This window comes from Podarcis gaigeae (assembly GCF_964106915.1).
Source record: "Podarcis gaigeae genome assembly, chromosome: 1".
NCBI lineage: Eukaryota > Metazoa > Chordata > Lepidosauria > Squamata > Lacertidae > Podarcis > Podarcis gaigeae.
The window spans coordinates 114,757,637-114,775,056 of NC_139678.1; the positions used below are offsets into that span (position 1 = coordinate 114,757,637).

Below are 17,420 nucleotides of genomic sequence, written 5' to 3' on the forward strand. Positions count from 1 at the left end.
ATGGTAGAGGCCAACAAGTCAATGAGGCCAACAAGTCAATGCACACGCAAAAATATTTCTCATTCAGATAAATGCAGGAACTCTGACACCAGAAGTTCCCACCTCTCTTCCCCACCTGTGTTGTGCTACTAGGTAAAGGTAAAGCGACCCCTGACCATTAGGTCCAGTCGTGACCGACTCTGGAGTTGCAGCATTCATCTCGCTTTATTGGCTGAGGGAGCCGGCGTACAGCTTCCGGGTCATGTGGCCAGCATGACTAAGCCGCTTCTGGCGAACCAGAGCAGCGCACGGAAACGCCGTTTACCTTCCTGCCGGAGCGGTACCTATTTATCTACTTGCACTTTGACGTGCTTTCGAACTGCTAGGTTGGCAGGAGCAGGGACTGAGCAACGGGAGCTCACCCCATCACGGGGATTTGAACTGCCGAAATTCTGATCGGCAAGCCCTAGGCTCTGTGGCTTAACCCACAGCGCCACCCGCGTCCCGTTGTGCTACTACTCTCAACTAAAACAGCTGGCAGATTTGCACCCTTAGACTCTGGACTAATGTAGACATTAAGCACATTTTTTTTAAAAAATAAATAAATCCAGGTTAAGATTTGGTGTGGGGGAAGAAGAGAAGACCTAACATGCAATTTTATACAGTGTGCTTTTGCAGGCACGTGTGTCCAAAGCTTTTAGAATCTGAATTAATTAGAGGCAGAGGATAAAAATTAAATACCTTTGTGATGTAGAATTTTTTCAACCCGTCCAGAAGAGATGTAAAAATTGAAGAAACCTGTGGTTTAAGAGCATGTCCTTGGCAAGAGTTAGGAAAAAGGAAAAAAAAATGTAAGACAACTATATTAATGGAGTTCAGAATTTTATTTGGAAATGTGACTGAAAAGCTGGAGCTTAAAGTTTTTTATTAGTAAGTGTTCCATTTCTTAGCAAAATAAGCTTACCACTAACACTGTTGCAAGGGACTTATGGGAACCCTGCACGTTTAGGCATAAATGCAAGAAATCTGAAAACTCGGTGAAATCTGTCAAGTCTAATTCTTTGCCTGCTTACAAAAGTACATCAAAATAGGAGTCTGTGATTCTCTTTCCTACAGAATGACTACCTCTGCACTACAGAGAACAGGCGTATTTGCTACTCCCCAGTCCCGTCCATAAAGTCAGGTAGATTCCCTATTTTTGTTTGTTTAGAAGCCACTTGTATATTCATGCATTCAAAAGTTAATTTGGCGGTTTATTTTACAGATCACAAACACACACACACACACACACACACCGATGGGAGAAACCTAGCGCTGAAGTTCTGTTTGTGGATCAGCTTTTCATCTAGTGGAGACATTCACGTAAGACATTTTTCACAACTACTTCTATAACAATCTTAGACTTTGACTCAATGCTATCTATAGTAGAAGTGCTAGGAGATGTTTACCTAGTCTCAGATTATTTTTGCCTACATTATCTAGCTTTTGCTGACAAGTCAGAATGGGGTGGGAGATGGTATTTCACGCCCCAATGCAACAAAGAACCCTTGTTCACTAAGGCTGCTCCCACAACTCTAGAACAATCAAATGCTCTTCTTCATTAACTGCAGCCCTAAGTCAACTTCCTCAGTCAAGCTCTGTCTGCCCAAAAATGTTCTAATTTTCTTAAAGAGAATAAACCAACAAAGTAGTGGTAGAAGGAAAGAGATGTAAGAATCACAAGATGGTTCTTTTTATTATTTCAACAAGCTTTTGGGGGAGACTGCTAGTACAATGACTGCTGCCAGTACAATGGGGGTCTATTTTTTGTCTTGCTTTTAAGCTTTCTCTCTTTAGGGACACCATCCAATCAAAGAAACTGAAAAATAATGTGAGTTTTAATTGATTAAACCTACCAAAGTATGCATACTAATAAACAGAATGGAAAAACTAAGTATGCTCTGTTTTCAGATGATGCGTGTGTGGAGAAACATTTCTTCTTGTGCGAGAGAAGGTAGGAATGCCTCTAAGATAAATGAGACTATATATGTTTTAAATCACTTAAAAATGTGTTGTCTAATTAAGGTGCCCCTGATCAGTTGATCAAGAGGTTTTTAATTAAAGAGGGGGGGAATCAATAAATTAAGACACTACAATCTTAATTTTGAAGAATGGTTTTGACTGCATTTGGATTTTATGTGAGTCACTGAGAGCCCAGTGCAGTCAGCAGAAAGGTAGAAAATAATCAAAGTATCCATACTGCATAATCAACTCCATCTGACGTCAGTGATGAATGGCACAAAGGAATGAACTGAAAACATTGGAATTAGTAACCAACTGCAGATCGTGCCCTCATCCCTTTAAATTCTGATTTCAATGTTGGGTTAGAATTAACCAAGTCTAGATTCAAAGAGGTCAAGCTCTTTGAATTTTTTCCTTGACAGCTGACAAACCAACTTATTTGCAAAGGTGTTTGCTAGGCAGCAGGGGATGCTCAAGAACCACAAGTCCAAAACTGCCTTAGCCATGCAGAACTAGCTGAGCAGTTCTCTAGATATTGGTCACTACAATGAACCATGGTTACTGGCACCAAAGCTGGGAGAGGCAAAAATTGGAGAATGACAAGGGAGTATGGAAAAGAGGGGGCACATTTTTAATTTTCAATCCCCTATCGCCAAGGTCACGGAATACCCGCTATCAGACCACAAGGTTCGGCGCAAGTTTACAAAAGCAAATCATGAGCAAAATTAGTAAAAACTTACCAAATTGAAATTGATTATTGTCCATAAGGCGAATGGATGCAGGAGCACATCGCTATAAAGAGACAAGTTGCATGTGAATAAAGAACACCGATAGAAAGTAAAGCAATTGTGTATTTTTTTAAAGAAAAATCTGGCATGGGATGAAATACAGTCAAATACTGAACCTCTATAAAGGAGTTACATCATGCTGTAAAAAAACACATTCGGTAATCTTAACACAGAGGCCTAGACTGATTAAGATTAATGTGGTTTGCAAAATTTGCATTGTATTACATTAGGTCAACATCTGGCCTTTGATAGCATACCCCTGTTTGTAGTCTGTCCAGACTCAAATACATACATTTAAGATATAGAACCAGCTCTCTATGGATCAATGCTATGTAAGGTTTTAGAAACTACTTGGAACAATGCGGGAAATATTCAAGTTTAGTGGGAGGAGAGTTGGCGTACCTTCTAGGACCTACTAATAATGCCCTGTCATTGTTAAAAAGAGTGTGTTCCCCATGTCAATAATAAAACAGAAGAAATTGTAAGCAAATGGTTTTATATATATATATATGTTGGGTTGCTGACGATGTTAGTCATACTAAGAGGATACCCACTGAAATTAATGGAAATAGACTACACTCTGAGTAGAACTTAGCTGGATACAACCATTAACTGAGAAAGACGGAACAGAACTTATATGCAGTGCAAAAGATAATTGTGTGCAGACAGATGCACACACATTTTGTGTATACCCAAGAAACTAGGTATTCTAACAAAGGGGGTGGGGGGAAACAAACAAAGACTGACCTATGGAAAAGGTACAGAATAAGGGAATTACTTATTTATTGGACTGACTGGGGAATATAATAAAGAAGAGGGAGAAGGACGTAAAGGGCAACATTTTTACAATGAGTCATTTGTTAAATAAGGACACTGAATACTTTAACTGGCCCAGATCTCACCCTGAACTCAGTATGCTAGCAATAGTTTCCCAAGCCCTTTTATGCTAATTTGTAAATGTTTTCAAGTTTGAAGCAATAGCTGCTGCCTAATTACAGCCGGGGGGTGGGGGGTGGGGGGTGGGATACTAAATCCAGGAAAGCAAACCAGAGAAATATAAAATCTTAACATTCGATTTAGCAATCTCCCAGAAGCTTAGTGGGAGATTTCCCCTTTAAGCATATTGCCCAGCCTCAAGAAAAAGACAGCAGAGCAGAGCATTAGCATGCCATCTAGTGAAAGCATTTTGATACTACTCTTTTTTATATAAATAAATAAAAAGTGCAATAAAACACAACTTGAAGATAAGGTTACTTTACCTGCTTTGCTACTTCTCTTAAACAGGCCACCCCTGTCTCAAAGTTTGGAAATACTATAGACCCATACTTTTGGTATTCAGGGATTGGTCGAATTTTTATTGTAACTTCTGTTACCACTCCAAGGGTTCCTTTATAAAAAGAGGGAAATGGTCATTTTGTTATTATCAAAAGATTTACAAAAATCATTTTGTGATTTAATAGGCAAAATTAAGAATCCCATCTTTGTTTATTTTGAAAACCATGCCCAATTCTTTAACAAATATTTCCCATTCCAGAACCTCCAAATGGCAGTGTTCAGTTAGCGCAGTAATGTTCCGTTAACGCAGTATTTATCAAACTGTGAGGATTAGGTTTCTAACTGTAGAAATATTGCAATTCATAAGATGAAATATTGATATAATTTTAAAGTTCCATCATAATGTGAAGAAAGCTTTGCTCTTTCAATGTAGTGTAGTTAAAACTATGATATAAGCAATGCTTTTTTCTGGGGGGACGCATACCCCTAAACATTTTGTGAATCTATGTTTGGCCTCATTGAGGGGCAGTATTTCAAAATGAGTAGGAAAATGAGAGTACCCCTAAACATTTTTTTAAGAAGAAAAAAAGCACTGGATATAAGCACCAGGGGCAAGTTATAACTAGTGTGCTAGGTGTTTTTCTTCCAAAAGGACCAATATAGAAAGAAATTGTTTTGCACTGTTTAGCATCAAGCAGAACATCAAAAGAGGCTTTCTCATATTTTGACAGCACCTGCCAATCATTTAAACAGAACAGAAAAAAAGTACTGGGAAACAAGGCAGCGTGTGCCCAGCCAACCAGTGGAAGTGTGCTGAACAGAAAGAAACTGCAAGCAATCCGGCAGCTCTATAACTATGGCTGCCTTGTATGTTTGGTAGTCAAAATAGTCTGGGTTCTAATCTATAACTAAGTCAATCCATAGTTTGGCACCATGACCGAGCTACTGCATGTAGTAAATAAAATGGGTCAATGCACTACAACACAGAGTGCCTCAGAATTTCTTCATAGAAATGTATTGTGCATCATTGTGTGTCAGCATCAATTGAAGCCCAGTGCAATGGCTTCTGGGGAGGTCAGGAGAAAGGGGCTGGGAGAGAGGGAATTGTTCTGTCCAGCAAGCTGATACGCTTGCACAGACGGGATAGGCTTGCACAGATTTTGTAAAATGACAATGTAGACTAAAAAGGGGGCAATTTCACATTATCTGTCATGTGTCCATCACTTTTCCCTTATTCCAAATGAGAACTCTAAAACGGTTTTAATAAATTAGTTTAACGCTTCAGCAAACACAGCGCACCAGAGTTATACTGTCCCTACTTAATCCCGACAGAGAATTTTTATCTCTGTACTCTTGTACAGCATTTAGCTGGATGTCCACTGCAAATGAAGCACCTCTAGGAAACTAGGTACTCTGTACTGTAATGCCCTATTGAATAACAGGGACGTGATGGCGCTGTGGTCTAAGCCACTGTGCCTCTTGGGTTTGCTGATCGGAAGGTTGGCAGTTCGAATCCCTGCGATGGGATGAGCCCCCGTTGCTCTGTCCCAGCTCTTGCCAACCTAGCAGTTCAAAAGCAAACCAGCACAAGGAGATAAATAGGTACTGCTGTGGCGGGAAGGTAAATGGTGTTTCCATGTGCTCTAGCTTTAGTCACGGAGTCCCGTTACCCCAAAAGTGGTTGAGTCATGCTGGCCACATGACCCAGAAAAGCTGTCTGTGGACAAATGCTAGCTCCATTGCCCTGAAAGCAGAGATCACCACCGGACACCACGGTCAAATTTGGCTGGAATTAACCATCCAGGGGTGTTTCACCTTTTACCTATTGCATACACAGGGCTACCTTGTTACAAAATGCTGTGATGTTCCATTTGTTTTAGTTTTTTCACCTTACATAGAACACAGAGTTTCTATGATCAGAAAATCCAAGCTATAATGACTTTTAAGAGGAGTAGCTAAAGCAAAAAGCACCCTAGATATGCTTAGTCAAAGTTCCACTGTGTTTAGTGGGGCTTACTCAATACAGTAGTACCTCGGGTTAAGTACTTAATTCGTTCTGGAGGCCCATTTTTAACCTGAAACTGTTCTTAACCTGAAGCACCACTTTAGCTAATGGGGCCTCCAACTGCCACCGTGTGATTTCTGTTCTCATCCTGAGGTAAAGTTCTTAACCTGAGGTACTGTTTCTGGGTTACCAGAGTCTGTAACCTGAAACGTATGTAATCTGAAGCGTATGTAACCTGAAGTACCACTGTAGTGTGTTTAGAAATGCAGTCTAAGATGCAGGAGAGTTAGCGTTAAGCAAGAGGCATTACTAATCTGGCGCTGCTCCAAGAAAAAGGCACCAGCCTCTTCCTTAGCAGTACAAATTATTACATCACACCAAAATAGGTCTACAGCTATATGTACTGTGTTAAAATTGCACTGCATCTAACGGCATCAACCGCAGAAATCTTATTCTTTATGGCAAAAGGAATAAGCCCTTTCAAATCCAATGTCTTCCAGTTGTTTTGGACTCTTTCCATTAGCTGCAGCCTGCATGGCCAATGGTCAGGGATGAGAGGAGTTGTGGCTCAAAACAACTGCACACAAAAACTGCAATTCTATTTTGATGCATACCTTCAGATCCTAAAATGAAATGATGGATGTCAGGTCCTGTTGACATACGCGGTCCTTGACAGCTTTTCTGTATCACACCTCTTGGGGTTACCATTTTTATATGAACCACCTGTATAATAAAATATATTTGCCTAAAAATTACATACGAATTGAAACATACAAAAGCGTGTGAGCATACCAAAACCATCATTAGCCTAAACCCAAATATACCACTATTGATCCAAACATTTAATATTCAACTTTGCCTCTCTAAGACTAGACTGGGGTTTTTTTTTTTTTTAAAAAAAAACTATCTTTGGAATTTCAGAACAACCTAAGTTTCCACTAACTGACAAAAAGATTAGAACTAGAACAAGCATCAAACACCGATGAACAGTAATGAGATCATTTGCTGGGGGGGGGGGATTATTACCAGGTCTTCAATGTTTCCGTAAATGTTTTTCTTCATGCCTGATGCTCGAGTTGCCACCCAGCCTCCAAGTGTACTGAATTCCATTGAATCTGGTTCGTGGCCCATACAGTAACCGCTTTCACCCAGCTAAACACGTGAAAAAGAAGACAGCATTTGTGTAACGGACAGCTTTCTAAGGATATGAAACTTGAACTCCAGAATTTGGTTTTGTAGATGTGTGTCTTTCCAGAGACGGGCAGGAAAGCCCGCTGTTTTGCACCAATAAAATAAAATCTGCTTTCATGAACATGATTACTCCAAACAGAACTGTACTTTTTGCTACCAAATCTTCTCCACATTATCACCCTCTGGTATACAATCACCCAGAAGTACACAGACGATTCACCAATGAGACAATTTGTTTGCATTAGCTGTGACTGCTGCATCGTTTGCAGGGGGGCGGGGGGCGGCTGGACTAGATTACTGTTCCAAGTCCCTTCCAACTCTACGATTCTATCATGGCAGTACTTTTAACACCACCCTTATTGCAAAAACAGTTGCAAAGAAACGTACCTCAAGCTGATGTTGTACTGTGCCCATGAATACACAATCAGAAGAGGGTGAAAAATAGCTGAAGATTATTGTATGAACTGGACCCAGGTCTCAGTAGCATGTATTAAACGTAGCTGTTAGCTTTGCCTTATTTATCCCCACAGTTCAAAAAACCTAAATCTGATACCTTATTAAGAACATTCGACATGACACAATTTTAGCTTGAAGACTACAGCTCAAAAGATTTCACTTAAAAGACAATACAGCAAGCACTTAGTTATGGTTCTGGTAATATGCAGCTGGGTCTGTAGAAATCCTGAGCAACCAATTATATTCCATTCGTTCAAGAAGAAGCAACTTAATATACAACCATCTGGCTGGGATTTCTATGTGCAATACTACAGTATATTTGCTATGCAGATGAGGAATTTCTACACATTTGTCACTGGTTTCATTTTTCTTTATTAGTTGGGCTTTGCCATCTGCACTGCCTCAAAAATGGAATGAAACGCCTTTATACATTGACCCCCCCAAAGCTCTCCCAATGAAACTGCTCAGGAGAGCAGTCTTTTATGTCAACTGGCACAGGAACTGGTCACATGGGCTTGCGTTTGAAACCACATTATGTGCTGAAAACATTTGAGAGATGGATTATTCAAGAATGCCCTATGAGATGGAATAGCTCCCAAGTATTTTCTGGTACAACTTCTCTTAGTAATATAATAATAAGGGTAAAACTCAACTGTGTCCATCCACCAGAACACACCATTGGTTAAATTAAATTAAATACACTGCACCCCCAAAATCTGCTTTGGAGTATTGTGGGGACAGTATGGAGCAGATTTTCAGGGTGCAGGAGTGAGGAGAGGAAGGGAAAGTCCACGTATGCAGTGTTGCTGCTCTGCGTCTGGAACTGCTTAAATGCAATATATATAAATATATCTGCCAGTTTCTTCTGCTTTATTACATGCTACAGTATGGTCACCATGACATTTCAATGATGCAGGGATTGGCATTCCCTATCTTAAAGATCTGATAATACAGCAAGTCTTGAGCTCTTAAAATGTAAATCACAAGACTGTGTGCTAGCAAAAAGACGGTTTTACTTATAAATGTATACTATACACTACCCTCTTATAAAACACCAAGAAAGAAGGATCCCCCCCCAAACAGCCACATTATATGAGGGTTATGTTTAAATCACCAGCAGGGTATATGAATTTATTATTAGAAATATGAAACGTAAGCTTTAAAAAATAAAATAAAAACCACTCCAAACCCCTAGCATCCTCTGGACAGATTGCAAGCATAGGCACTGCTGGAGCTTCTGTGGACTAACACTGTCAAATGTCAAATTCCCTTGCTATGCAAATTCTTTTGAACAAGATCACATATTTCTGCAGAGAAACACCTACAGGACCACATGACACACTCACAATACTTGAGTATATCCTCTTGAATATGCTTCATATGTTGACCAAAGTGCTGTGAATATGTTCTGATTATATAAAAATATACACTGAGTAACAATCTTTGTGATCCAGAAGAAGCCCCCCCCCCCCAAGAGAAATGGCAGGAATTGCTTTGATTTTAAAGAAGCTGCAGCAAAAGAAGCTATTATGCCTTATTCTAGTGGGACAAGAGTCTGTGGCATTTCAAGAATGGAACAGTTAGTGAAACATCCGAAGTTACTAGCCTGGAAAAATGTCATTTAAATTAAGAGAATATGCTCTGTGCATTTTAATTCTAACCTTTTTTTAAAAAAGCTATAGCTCTGGAAAGGTTAAAATACTACATCAAACAGTAAGAGGATATAAAAATAAAAAGTATGAAAGGCCATCTCATCAGAAAGTGCTGTGTTCGTAGTTAGCAACAAAAATCATTTCTTTGGAAAAAGCTACAGAACCCTTTTAAAGGAGGACCACTCGTCTACAGAAAGTCTATTACTAAGTATTGCAAGTAGTTAACGATTCAAACATATTTTAAAGTATGTAGGACTTGAGAATGCTTTTAGACAAGTTCCACAGCTGTGCTCCCCAAATGTGTTTTTGCACCACAATTCCAATCATCCCTGACCACTGGTCCTGCTAGCTGGGGATGATGGGAGTTGTAGTCCAAAAACCGCTGGAGAACCAAGTTTGGGAAACCCTGATCTATAGCAATCCTTTGACACCTTCCCTTTAAGAGTGATGTGAAACAGGGCTGCATTCTTGCCCCAACTCTCTTTGACGTATTCTTCTCCCCATAGCTCTCATATGCCTTTAGCTCAACTGAAGACAGTATGTACATCCATTCATGGAGCGACAGGGGTCTATTCAACCTGGCATGCCTCCACACCAAAACGAAAGTATGGCGGGTCCTTATCTATGAGGGTTTTTTTGTAACAGCATTGACAACACACTCTCAGGAAGCTCTACGGAGTCTCACCAACCATTTTGTCCCAGCCTGCATGGAGTTCAACCTTAACACCACCCTGACGGCCAACATCCTGGGTCAGGATGTTGCCTGCACTCCATTGGTGACCACATGCTTGAGGTGGTAGGCAGTTTTGTCTACCTGGGCTCCCCCATAACCAGCAACTTCTCCATCAACACCAAGCTGGATAGGTGTACTGGCAAGGCAGCTACAGCAGTGGCTCGCCTCTCCAAAAGCATTTGGGAGAATGTGATGCTAACAACCAATCCCAAGATGAAGTCCCACCAGGCTTGTGTGCTGGGCATGCTGCTTTCTGGCAGTGAGCCAAGGGAAACTTACACATGTCAGGAGCGGTGCCTCAATGCCTTCCACAATCTCAGGAAGATTTGAGGCATCACGTGGCAGAACCAAGTCTCAAACAAAGACGTGCTCTCCCAAGCTCATTTTCCCAGCATGTTCACACTACCAACTCAGCAACATCTACCCTGGCGCGGTCATGTCTGCAGGACACGAACTGGTATAATGATTAAGACAGAGCTGACTCAATAACCTGGAAGATATACACAGTACATTTGGCAATGTAAAAACCAAAAGTAATTTTCAAAGAAGATACCTGTCTTTCCAAGTCTTGTCCAACAATGCCAGCTTCAACATGAGCGGTTAAATTTTTCTCATCTATCCAGTGAATCCTGTTCTATTACAAAGAAACCAAAGTAAGACTTGTGAAATGATTTGATAGTTGACAAAATCAACAGCGTTTAGCCAATTCCACACACTTACCTGAAAGTAAGCCCCATTAAACACAATAGGGCTTACTTCCAAGCAGACGTGTATAGGATTGTGCCTTCAGGGGCTGGAAATGGGAAGGTGTAAACATACGTATTTTTTGCCTGTCTGAACTATTACTGTTTCACACAGGAACTAAAATTGTAATGATGTTGGCCCAATAGCCTAAAGCAAAAATATCCGCAGGGAACTGAGGCCCATGGATTCATATAAGAACTATGCATCAATTTACCAATGCAATCAATACGGTCTTAAGCAAATTGTTTGCAGATGAAGTACTCAGAGTAGTAAAGGATACAAAAAGATTAACAGGTGATTTTTTTTTTCTTACTCAATCCTGCTAGAGGCTAGATTTTTAAAAAAGGAACAAGATGTGCTTGTGCCTACTTCGGATATTAATGGCTGAACTTTATCCTGTTTTCTCCTGGGGCACCTCGTCCTAGTTACTTGAGTGTTGCACTATGAACTGAGATTGGGCAAGTATGGCAAACACCACGCCATGCAGTGCTCCACCCTATGCGCAAACCAGAAGGGGATTTTATACAGAACTTTTAAGACAAAGGATTCTGGACAAACTGATGTTCAGTAATGACATCTTTATGCTGCACATATTCACTGAAATAATCCACCCCCTCCAAACTTACCTGTTAAGTTATTCGAAAGCTGAAAGCCCTAGTTCATGCTTTATGAAATCAATTAGCTATCTAACCCAGTGGCAGTCTTTATGCTCCCAACAGACAGCCAATGTAACATAATGGTTAAGAGTGCTGGGCTTGGGACTTGAGAAAGCCAGGCTCAAAATCTTCACTCTGCTACCAAGCATGCTGATCCTACAAAATACTTAACTCTTTGGATAGGAACCAAAAATACTCAAGGCCTTATAAAGATGTCCATTGCCACCTTCCCCACAGTCTTTGTTACCATGTAAGGGAAGTCAGCTTAAGTTATGTTTTTGGTATTTGAAATACTTTTTACAATCTGACATTCTACACAGTTTTGCCTGAAAATGCTTTTTCCACATACCATTTGTGAGGTGTCCAATGAAACAATCGTTCTTTTCTCCTCAGCAGGACACTGAAGAGCATTAGAAACATTTGTTCCTCCTGCAGATACAAGAAACGCATTGACGTTATTTTTCGTTCACGTGCCTTCATACTGGTTCTCTGATACTTAACTATGGGGCTCAAATCATTTTTAAAGAAATAAACAGTGCTATATTTGAACTTGGGATGAGGCTTCCTCAAGCAAAACGCAACATAGCAAGGGAGTCTGCTCTTCAAAATAAAAATAAAAATAAAAATAAAAATAAATCCCACTGGGCATACAAAAGCCATTAGCTATGTCTGAAGCAGCACTTTGGATTCTGGCCACTGAAAACAAGACAATTATTCTCCTTAAGGCATAAAATTGCTATATAACTTACCACCATACGGTATAATACAAACGTTATGCTTGCAGGCTATTTCCACAATTTTAACCACATCATCATGGCAGTCTATAAACAGAAGTATAAATAGAGAATTAACAACATATATTAAGACAGTGATTAAAATTTAAATGTATTAAAGTATTTCACAGCGGCTTGCTGTTACAGTGATGTCAGAGGCCACAACTATACTAGAGTTAAGGAAGTAAAGTCTCAATGTTTTGGACACTTTCACTATGAGATGAAAAGGAGTCTCTGCACCACCAATATTGGGGCTCAGGGAAGAACTATATGCAATACTGGCTAGCAAAAATGGATTGAGCCCAGATCATCTATTTGGTTCTGAATTTTTCACATGTTCCTCTTAAACATTGAACCAAAGTTGCTTACACTTTTCCTTTTTTAAAATAAAAACAAAATACAAAAAGCTAAAATTATCAAAAAGAACCTCACAACAAAATTACAATTCAAGTAACAGCAAATTACAGATTTAGCAGATGCTCAAAAAAGCAAGGCCGTGAAAATAGAAATAACACAGGAGGAAAGTAAAACCAACAGCCAGCCAAAAGCCTTTCTACAAAGTCAGGCTTCAACTTGGCACCTGAAGGTCCAAGATGATGGTGCATAATGGGTTCTTCTGGAAAGGTCATTCCGTAAGGTTGATGCCACAACTGGAAAACACCTGCTTCTAGCAAAAACTGAATGAACTTTGGTGTGGGATTGCAAGTCAGGATCTTAGACACTGAACAGAGTGCACAAAGGAAAGGCATTCTATAAGATTTTCCAGTCCCAAACAGGGCATTCAAGCAGCAAGAACCAGCATTCAAGCCCAGAAATCAATAGGCAACTGGTCTGGTCCCTCTCTGCAATACGCTCTGATTGTTGGTGGGTGTTAGTCCATCTGGTGGCAGGAGTCTGCACTAGCTGATGCTTCCAAAAGCTTTTCAAGGCCAGCCTGGTGTTAAGTGCTTTATGGTACTCAGGTCTGGAGGTTACTGAAAAGCAACCCTGGCCAGATTCAGCTTCTGGAGGAAGGGACATTGTTGGTGCACCAGCCCAAGCTGGTAAAAACTCTAGTGCTTGAAGTAGTTATGGATGCACCAAGTGTTATGAGATGGAGGTGCAAATAAGTACTGTACTTTTTCATCTATAAGACGCCCCCATGTATAAGACCCCCCCCCCATTTTGGGGGACTCAATTTTAGGAAAATGAGGGGAGATGGCCCAAAGTTGTTGAGCCTCTCCCCCCCCCCCCCCGCAGCTGCGGGCAGGAAACACTCCCTAGATCATTTCCTGCGCACAGCAGCATTGGGGGAAGTTGCACTCCCGCCAACGAGCTGGCTGGCAGCGCACAGCTTCTCTCCCACCCCCACCCCCAGCCATGCCACTATCCGTGTATTGGACGACCCCAGTTTTTTGACGTGATTTTTGAGTCAAAAAATTTTGTCCAATACACTGAAAAATACTGTATATCTACAGACAACAAAGTATGGGCTAGATTCAACCAATGAATCATCCCAGGAACAGAAGCTTGCATAAGGACTCCACTGGCTCTGGAGAGGTCATGAGAACCCCCAGAAGGAAGGGGCAAGGAGAGAGGGGACTACTTTGCCTGGAAATCTGAAAAGCTTACCTAGCGCTACATTCCTCCCTATAGATTTCTGCTAGTTGGAAAAAAGTTGAAAATGAACTAGCAAGAACAGTCAATAGGAAAGGTGTCCATATCTTGATTTAGAGCAGTGGCCTGAATCCATCTAAACTGGGTCATGAAACTCTCCAGTTGGTTTCGACTAACTTGCTATGTTGGTTTCAATGGAGCATAAATGAAGAAGCTTTGGTTTCTCTGGAAAATGCTCAGAAAGCACCCCAGCAAGTGTTCTGGTATTAACAACTAGAAATAAAAATAAAGGATACTGAGCCAAGTTTTCCCAGCATCTAAGTTGCACAGCTGGAAGGAGCCAGCTGGGTAAAGGCCAGTAAATCACAGAAACTGTAAGCAAGAACCCATGTAATGCATTCTGAACAGCAAATTACGTGTTCTTGAAATTGCTAGCTTGGCTCAGGTTTCTTTCTTTAGCAAGAATCCGTTGCCTGTGAAAATCTGGTTGAAAGCTTACCATATCAGAACTTTATTTCATCTTCAGAAAATTAAAGGTTTGCACACACTGAAAAAAGCTTCCACGTCTTTCACGTGTTTGTATGTTTTGATCCTGTGCCCATGTTGCATCTACCTTTCAAATTTTGACACTGTTTTCTTTCACTTTGGAGGAAAGTGACCAAACAAGTAAAGCAGAGCCTGTGTTTTGCAAAGGCTTTTTCACCAGGCTGCATAAGCAGCATTCTTGGCAGACTTCCAAACAACATTCCTGGACCAAGTACTGGATGAGATTCTGTGCTCTGCCAACATCTGCAAGTGCTTTCCAATATCATTGGAAATGATTTTCCAATATCATTTCCAAGTTCATCCCCCGCCCCCAGATTTGTATTTTGCTATATTGGACTTCAGGGTGGGGGAAAGCCTTTGAAGAATGAGAAAAACATTCTAAAGAGCTTACCTGGCCATACAACTACATCAGGAACTCGTTGAAACATTCCTTCCCTGAGCTTATATAGTTCATGTAAGCAATGACCTAAAGTACAAAGGGGGGGGGGCGATGTTTACAAAGATGTCAAGTTAAAAAATAAACATACAGTTAAAATGCACTCGTGTGCGTGTGTGTATTCTTACCATGAGCTCTGAATATCCTAGCTTCTGCTTCTTGGGTATATGATATTTTAGCAGCTTGGAGGTCTTTGATAAATTCTTCATTTGCAATAGAAGGAGGCACATCACTAAGATTCAAGGATGCCTTCAATGTAAAAGAAAAACACAGCTATGCTCAGTGCACTTATTCAGAAGAAGAAACTCCCGCAGAGAGGCAAGGTACTTCTACAAGAAGAGAAATGCCAAGCTCTTGGGAAACCAATTCATTTTTGTATTGTCCCCTTTCAAACTATTTATTTCTCTGTATTATTGCAAATATATACCGCCTTTCTAACAAGGCAGCCGGGGCGATACACAATTTTGAAATACTAACACCAAAAAGTGCTAGAGAATGCAGTCTTCTTAAGCTGACTGGAAGCTGATGGCAACAGCTTCCTGGCCTGGCCTTCCTTGTTTCAACCTTTCCTCGGGTCACAAAGGTTTTAAATAGTCCTAGGGAAGGTGCAGGAAGGACAAACCATTGATAGTTCTTCCCAGAAGCCAAAGGGAAAGTATGACTCAAACCCATTTACTGGTGTTGAAATTGGGTAAAACCCTTTACCTTTCTTGTGGTCAACGCTCAGCTCATTCAACATCACTGTTATATTTCAAAGGACTTTTATTTTCTGCTACCTGTGTCAACATCTGGGTTGCACGAATCAATGGTGTTAAAGGAAAAGGAGGGTACCATGTCTATCTCACTTGCTTTCTCCCTGCTTCATTTCTGCCTGCCTGAGCTGCAGCCAGCTGAGAGGCACAAGCATCAGACAGATTTCTACTGAAAAAGGGATATTCTACTGCATGGTGCTTCTACTCTAGCCATCAAGTATCACTGACCTAAAATATTGGTCTGAAGTGGATTACACTTAATGAATGGAAGGTAAAGGCTCTAAGAACTGAAAGTTTTAATTGTATTTATCCAACCCACTTCCATTTCACTCTAGTAGAAATGCAAGTCCTTTTTAGGAGATCCTGAGCTCAGGCTATACTTCATAACATTATCTTTCTTGGAAAAGACATCTACTTCTCCATTTAGGTCTGCCCCAAACGCTTTAACAATTGCACTGCAAAGCAATTGTTCTAGACAAGTTCTACTGAAATACTTGGAAATGCAGTTTAGCGTAAGAATGCAGGCAAAGCAGAGGGGCAGGATTATACCTCAACAGCAACCAAGTTGTATCATGCCAGCTTGCTTCCCAAACTTCCAGCTGACAACCAGGACACACTTTCCCCTGGATTTAAAAGCATGCTTTAAGATCCAATCTCTTGTAGGAGATTTAATATACATTTAAATTTGTGCCAATGTTACTAGCTAAAAATAAATATGTCCTCAGCTTTGGTAATCAAATTGCTAACCTGTTGATTGCGGGGTTGATTGCAAAGCAGAGGGGCAGGATTATACCTCAACAGCAACCAAGTTGTATCATGCCAGCTTGCTTCCCAAACTTCCAGCTGACAACCAGGACACACTTTCCCCTGGATTTAAAAGCATGCTTTAAGATCCAATCTCTTGTAGGAGATTTAATATACATTTAAATTTGTGCCAATGTTACTAGCTAAAAATAAATATGTCCTCAGCTTTGGTAATCAAATTGCTAACCTGTTGATTGCGGGGTTTGCGACACTTGTGGACAAGAGTAGGTAGTGCTTATATCCCAGCTATGGCATGGAGGGGACTTCTCTGCCTCCCCCCATGCTAGCTGAGTCAAACTGTCCCAAAGTAAAAGGACCTTGGCACATTCATTTTGGACTTGACTTGTGGCACACTTGCTAAAAACGATGGAGACCAGTGGTACAGAGAACAATTTCAATGCTTCACAGCTAACTAGGGCATCTGGAATTAGCAGGTACCTGTACTGTAATTTTATTAACTTAAAAGTGTACCTGCCCATCTATATTTAATATGCCCATCTATACTTAATTGGCCAAGTATCTGAAGGGCAGGTGTAAAGGTACTGATCAAATGTCTAAACAATTAGTGACCAAGAAATCTTGCAGAAACATAGTATTAGTATGTTAGCTATTCAATATTTATCCCAGCGTTTTTATCCACAGAGCAACTGAGAACTAGTAAATCGTAACATCATAAAAAATAGATTTAAAAAATAAAAATATAAAGCAAAACACTAAAAGTCTGTTGAAAGAAAAGGATTTTCAACCTGTGTCAAAAAGGAAGCAATGTAGCGTTACTAAGAAAGGTTACAGAGGAAAGAAACCTAATCAAATCAGATTAAATAAGGTACTTCATTTTTAGACACAGATTCACACTGAACCATATAGTAAGGAACCACAGGGCACTGGTAGCAAGCTTGGGAAAGGCCTCTGCCCAAGTTCTCAGATATCAGATAGTACAAAAAGGACAATGGCGATGGATCAGAGGTTAAACCTTATTCCAACTGCATGCAAAGGAATCTTAGAAGTCGCACTGAGTTACACCAAATTAGAT

General features: G+C 40.5%; 1 protein-coding gene across 2 annotated transcripts in view; it reads right to left on the minus strand.

The window, feature by feature from the left end:
- AGPS (alkylglycerone phosphate synthase) overlaps positions 1 to 17,420 on the minus strand; it is a 54,902-nt gene that overhangs the window by 18,853 nt on the left and 18,629 nt on the right. For both annotated transcript variants that reach the window (XR_014557278.1, XM_083708028.1), the window contains exons 4-13: positions 14,960 to 15,080; positions 14,787 to 14,861; positions 12,230 to 12,301; positions 11,830 to 11,909; positions 10,634 to 10,714; positions 7,075 to 7,200; positions 6,663 to 6,771; positions 4,028 to 4,155; positions 2,721 to 2,772; positions 721 to 797 (exon numbers count right to left, since the gene is read on the minus strand). Coding sequence is in view for 1 of the 2 variants with exons in the window: in XM_083708028.1 (XP_083564154.1) it covers positions 721 to 797; positions 2,721 to 2,772; positions 4,028 to 4,155; positions 6,663 to 6,771; positions 7,075 to 7,200; positions 10,634 to 10,714; positions 11,830 to 11,909; positions 12,230 to 12,301; positions 14,787 to 14,861; positions 14,960 to 15,080 (921 nt within the window). In the remaining variant the exon portion in view is untranslated. The remainder of the gene's footprint in view (positions 1 to 720; positions 798 to 2,720; positions 2,773 to 4,027; positions 4,156 to 6,662; positions 6,772 to 7,074; positions 7,201 to 10,633; positions 10,715 to 11,829; positions 11,910 to 12,229; positions 12,302 to 14,786; positions 14,862 to 14,959; positions 15,081 to 17,420) is intronic.